This window comes from Prionailurus bengalensis, chromosome C1, assembly GCF_016509475.1.
Source record: "Prionailurus bengalensis isolate Pbe53 chromosome C1, Fcat_Pben_1.1_paternal_pri, whole genome shotgun sequence".
Classification (NCBI taxonomy): domain Eukaryota; kingdom Metazoa; phylum Chordata; class Mammalia; order Carnivora; family Felidae; genus Prionailurus; species Prionailurus bengalensis.
The window spans coordinates 94,281,682-94,287,739 of NC_057345.1; the positions used below are offsets into that span (position 1 = coordinate 94,281,682).

The 6,058-nt window shown below is 56.0% G+C and overlaps 1 protein-coding gene across 1 annotated transcript; it reads left to right on the top strand.

Moving 5' to 3' along the window:
• The first annotated feature begins 2,926 nt into the window (after nt 1-2,926).
• Nucleotides 2,927-4,425, top strand: UBL4B (ubiquitin like 4B). The gene has a single exon (XM_043573410.1). The coding sequence runs from the start codon at nt 3,062-3,064 to the stop codon at nt 3,668-3,670; it is 609 nt and encodes a 202-aa protein (XP_043429345.1). The 5' UTR covers nt 2,927-3,061; the 3' UTR covers nt 3,671-4,425.
• Nucleotides 4,426-6,058: the final 1,633 nt, after the last annotated feature.

A 6,058-nucleotide genomic window follows, 5' to 3' on the forward strand; every position in this document is an offset into this window, starting at 1 on the left:
TGACTATTTAAAGAATACTATAGCAGATCCTTTGGTAAAGATTAGAATCACTTGCTGATTTAATTTTCGTGTGAATTTGGATTTTCATGTCTCTAGGGGGAGAGGGAGGGGCAAAGGAGAGGCTGCAGGCAGGTTTATATCTTTCCACAGCCTGTCATACTGGATCCTGCATAGCTCAGCATGTTTAAATTTTATCTTCATTCAGAAGACGTGATTTGAAACCTTCTCTGTACCTGGCTCTGCGCTGGTGGTAGGGGATACAAAGACTGGTGCGACTCCCTCCCTCCTGATAGTGAGGGAGACACAGACGCGTGCCAGGGGCATCCACACAGGTGTGCTCAAGGGGGGGGGGTGATAGATGCAGGGACGTGGGACTGCCTGCACCCAGGACTGGGACAGCAGGGAAGGCTTCATGGAGGAGGTGGTTTTCAACTAGCATTACAGACTTCACAGGGGACAAGCAAGTAGAGGAAATGGCAGGTGGTTGGCTGCAGTGGAGGGTGCAGTGGGGGGAAGCAATGAGGTTTGGGTGGCAAGCAGGGCGGAGCCATGGTGCCCACGGATGTGGGGCTGAGGAGGCTAATTTTGATTCCAAAGGCTAAAAGGATTAAACTGGATGGTGTTACGCAGAGCAGGGACTTGGCTGCTGCACGAATGGACCCAAGGGGGTGGGACTGGACAGAGGAGATGAACTATGAATTCTGAGCCACAGAAAATGGAGGAAGGGGAGAACCTGAATTAGCTTGGGGTCAGTGCAGATGCGGACGAGACAAGACGTGGGTTTTGGAGACCTTTCCGAAGGAGAAGGGAAATAACAAGAGGGCTCATTTAAGGGAGAAGAGGAGGAGGGAGGTGCGGAAGCAGCAGGGGGCCCGTGGCAGCACTCTGGTTGGTGGGAAAGGGCAAGATGTCAGGGATTTCTTGCCTGGCGGGCTTGGTTTCCCTATGGACTAGAATTTGGGTCACTGCCGAGAGTGAGAACGTGGCCCGAAGCTGCCAGGACCTGAAGAAGGATGGTGTTTCGGAGCAACCCTGGGCAGGGGATCAGGGCTAGGTGCTGTGGAAGGGAAAGGTCTGGAAAGTCCAAGGTGTTGGCAGCTTGGAGGAGATTTTTTTTTTTTTAACATTTATTTGTTTTTGAGGGAGAGAGCACAAGCGGGAGAGGGCAGAGAGAGAGGAAGACAGAGACTCCAGAGCAGATTTCAGGCTGTCAGTACAAGGCACAACGGTGGGGCTCGAACCCACGAGCCGTGAGATCATGATCTGAGCCTGTGGGATGTTCTACTGACTGAGCCATCCAGCCGCCCCTGGAGAAGGTGGTTTTTTTTTTTTTTTTAAATTTTTTTTTTTCAACGTTTATTTATTTTTGGGACAGAGAGAGACAGAGCATGAAAGGGGGAGGGGCAGAGAGAGAGGGAGACACAGAATCGGAAACAGGCTCCAGGCTCTGAGCCATCAGCCCAGAGCCCGACGCGGGGCTCGAACTCCCGGACCGCGAGATCATGACCTGGCTGAAGTCGGAGGCTTAACCGACTGCGCCACCCAGGCGCCCCGAGAAGGTGGTTTTTAACCAGCGTTCAAGTGTAGCCCAGGCTGAATGGAAGGAAAGGAGAGGAGGAGGAAGAGGAAGAGGAGAGCTCGCAGAGAAGAGTGGAGCATGGAGAGTGAGGGAGCCGGGAGGGGCTCCCTGGCAAAAACCACCCCACCAGAGGTGCACCCGTTTCCCGCTGCACCTGTTTCCAAAATTCGGTTACGATGATACCTTCCTCCTGGGCTTAAATGTGCCAGCGTATATAAAGGGCTTGACCCAGGAGACCTTAGACAAGCGGACAGAAAACTGCCAGCACAGAAGTAGCTGACATGGCAGAGGCCCCGTGCGTGTTCCGTATTCACCTCGGAGCCCTGGGTGTCTGCCGAGTGCCCGGAACACCAAAGGCCCCGAGCAGATGTTCCTGGAGGCAACAGGCACTAACGGCGAAGACCCAAGCTATGCTGCCTGCGTGTGATCAAGCTGAGCTCCGTGGTCTCCTCTGGCAAATGGTGCCTCCGAGGTTGTGAGGATTCGACGCGGCGAGGCCCCCCAATGGAGACACGGGTGGTGAACCGTTCTGTCCTCTCCACGCTCACCTTCCTGAACGCCTGAGGCCTCCCCCTGCCGGCGCCTGCAGATCTCTGCCCAAGGGTTTTCCTCTGGTCACAGGAGCAATGGCACTCGTGCAGGGCACGCAGCCAAGGGGTTAGCACCGCCACCAACCAAAGGCAGGGGCCCAAGCACACACATTCGGATGGTACCACTCAGGTGGACTCCACGCAGCCTTCCGGAGCACCCAGCAGGATTGAAGCCTCCTGGTTACTCACAAGGGCAACCTGCTTCTTCCTTCAGCTCTGTCTTCCCTCCCTTCCTAGTCTCACCTCCTCACCTCCCTGCTGGCGCTTCCCGGGGCCTCCTCCCAGCTAAATTCGCGCCCTCGAATCCCTGTCTCAGGATCTTTTTCTAGGAAACCCAATCCAAGGGAGCGTGTAAAGTGCTCGACAGGAAGAAGGCACTTGGTAAATGTTAGCCGGCTCGCTAGACTGAAAGCTTCGTGAGGGCAGGATGTATCCATTGCGACAGGATCTCCCCCATCCAGGGACGGGTCCTGGCGAAGAAGGCACCCCGTCCATATGTGTCGAATGAATCCACAAGGACGTGTTTCCTTTTGCCCTCTCTGCTTTGGGACCCTCCTGTTCCCTCTCCCGCTCTCCTTTCTCCGGGTCGTGTGCTTTCTTTCCTGGCCCTCCTTTTCTCCTCTTCTCTCCTCCTTTCTCTCTTCATGGAGAAACGAAGGGAGACATGTCCCTCTAATTTTGCCAAAGTCCCACTCTCAGAATGAGCCCTCCTGTAGCATTGTGACATCACTGTGCATTAGCCAATGGCTGTCCATTTGGGCTGGCCCCCCTGGCCTCCGAGGGCCACCGCCCCCCATTGATAGGAGAAGTCACCTGCTCCGGCACTGGCCCTTAACCCTCAGGGCAGCTGCAGAGTGGAGCATGGATCCCTCCTGATTCCATTCTTGGCCCAATGTTCCTCACAGTCAAGCTGCTTCTGGGCCAGCGATGCAGCCTAAAGGTGTCAGGGCAAGAGAGTGTGGCCATGCTGAAGAAGCTGGTGTCGGAGCGACTGCAGGTGCCCGAGGAGCAGCAGCACCTGCTCTTCCGAGGCCAGCTTCTGACCGATGACAAGCGTCTCTCCGACTACCGCATCGGGCCCAACGCCTCCATCAATGTCATCATGTGGCCCTTGGCAAAGTCCGCTCCCGGGGAGGCCCACCAGCCCCAGCCCCTGTGGCACCATCTGGGCCTGGTCTTAGCCAAACACTTTGAGCCCCAGGACACCAAGGCGGTGCTGCGGCTGCTGAAGCGGGAGCACCAGGAGCGTCTGCAGAGCATAAGCCTGGGTGACCTGGAGCGGCTGGCGCAGTGCCTCCTGCTAGAGGAGCCGGTAGTGGAGCCCCCGGGGGAGAAGGAGCCTGAGGCCGAGACCTCGGCGCCCCAAGACAAGGAGGAGGAGGAGGAAGCAGAGGAAGAGGAGGAGGGGAAGGCTGATCAGCAAACTGGCCCATCCTACTCATTTGCATGTTCAAATCCACCTGCTCTCATCCTTCTGTGTTCCCTGGTGACTCCCCACTAGTTCCTGCTGAGGGAGATGCGTCCGCACCCCTTTGTGAAACTTCAGAGCAGCTGCACCCCTCTGTCCTCTCTTGGGTCTGTGGTACCCGCTCTGAGACACAGTATGATTCCACCCCCATTACCATCCCTGACAGGGTTCTGATCACCCCATGGGTGGCCCTAAAGGGGTGGTCAAAGGCCGCCTCCCCCTCCTGGGCTGGACACCCCCTAGGCAACCTGCCAGGCTGCAGAAAACCTCCTGCCCAGAGTCTCCATGGCTTCTCCTTTGGGGCAGAAAGACAGATAACGTGAGTTCATTTTTGTGTGTCCCCAGGCCATGGCACCTGCCCTCAGGGTGTCTGACAGCCAAGAGATGAGGAATGTCACCCCCTGTCCTCTGAGTGAAGCGATCCTGCTGTCGCTTGTGCTTCCACAGCTCAAGGGGCAGGGCTAGCAGAGGTGGGGGGGGCGGGGGGAGCACCTACTGGGTGTCAGGCCTGGATGCTTCGGGAGATACACAGACCAAGAACAGCAGGAAACTGAGGCTTGGGCAGAAAAGGTGGTTTGCACAGTCACTCACTGTGGTCAGCGTGACAGACCCCTGCCTCACCCCCTGCCCCAAGTCTCACCCAACAGTGGGTGTCCCTGAGCCCCCCTTACCTGCCCAGCACTCCCCGGGAGCAAGAATGGTACCAGTCGACATCCTTGCCCCCACAGAGCATGCAGCCTGGACAGAGAGGGCAGAAATGTGACAAATAAAGCCGCGACATGACCATAGAGTATAGCCCGTGTGACTGAATATCCAGGTGAAGCCGCCACCTCGCAGGGCCCTGGGCTCAGCTTGGAGGGGCCAGTCTCACAGGCGACAGGAAAGCCGGGCTTCCTCCTCCCTTCTGGTGTGAGTGGGTGGTGCTTGCCAAGGGCTGAGGAGCCCCCACCCTGGGTGTGAGGGGCCACGGAGCTCCCTGAGAGCCTGTCCTCCCAAGTCCCTAAGGTGCCGTTCCTGTGGTTCTGTCCTGTGATGGAGGTGGAGGGAAGGCGATGAAGGACAGTGTCCTGAAAGGAACACGCAGGGCCACTTCCCTGGAAACCTTCTGTCCTTGGCCTAGGGCCCCTGCGACCGATTCCAGTCCTAGCTCCGCCGTGGTCTCGCTGTGTGACTTTGGTTAACTTACGTTCCCTGTCTCATGCAAGGTTTTGCACCTGTTAGATGGGGATTGTTATATAGCTGAGCCTTGAACAACACGGGTCTGAATTGTGCAGATCCACTTCTAGGTGGGTATTTTTGGATAAATACAGCGCAGTACTGTAACTATATTTTCCTTATGATTTTTCTTTTTCCAATTTTACCCATTTTTAAGTATTTTTTAAATGTTTATTTTATTTTGAGAGGGGGGAGGGGCCGAGAGAGGGAGACAGAGGATCCAAAGCAGGCTCTGTGCCGACAGCAGTGAGCCCAACGTGAGGCTCGAACTCACGAACCATGAGATCATGACCTGAGCTGAAGTCGGACGCTCAACGGACTGAGCCACCCAGGTGCACCCCCCCCTTATGATTTCCTTAATAACATTTTCTTTTCTCTTACTTACTTTATTGTAAGAACATGATATATCATATGTATAACATACAAAATATGTATTAATGGACTGTTTATGTATCGGTAAAGCTTCCAGTCAACAGTAGCCTATTAGTAGATAAGTTTGGGGCAAGTTAAAAGTTATACGTGGACTTTTGACTGGGTGGGGTGGGGAGAGGGGGTGGGTGCCCCCAAACCCTGTGTTGTTTAAAGGTCAATTGCCTTATGATGCTAGATGCTGTCTCGGCCCCTGTGAGGGCAGGAGAGAGAGAATTTCCCATCTCCAATGAGGGTGGGAGGGTGTGTGTGATTCGATCAGGGTTTTCACGTTGTATTGCCCTTTTCATCAGCCTGTTATTACCGGTCAGGCAATAGGAATAGTGTCTACTTACCCCACAGATGTTTGTGAGGGTTGGTTATGAAGACAGTGCAATCCAGAGTGACGTCTTCCGGCAGAGGGGGCCGTGGCATGGCCGGGAGAGACCCTGGAAAGCAGGTCTGTGGCTCTGTGAGCCTGCTTAGTGGCAGAGCGACCCTCGTTCAGCCAATGCCCATCTCGTCCAGCAGTGCCCCGGCCTCTGCCCCCACCAGCCAAGAGGACAGGGAAGTGGGGCCTCGGAGGGAGCGAGCTCCATCAGGTGTGACCTCTCCCCGGGTCCCTGAGGACTCGGCCTGCGGTGGCTGCCGCCAGCACCCACGGGCCTGGGACCCGGGGGGGGGGGGTCCCCCCTGCTCCTTGCTTCCTCTCGGCTCCTGCTCCTGGCACGTCCTCTGTCCTCCACGGAAAGGCCTTCCGAAGGTTCTGTGAGCGTGTTTGTGCTGGGGCTGTGCCAT

Excerpts from the sequence above, each read along its gene's own strand:
- UBL4B (XM_043573410.1), top strand. The coding sequence starts at position 3,062 with ATGTTCCTCACAGTCAAGCTGCTTCTGGGCCAGCGATGCAGCCTAAAG.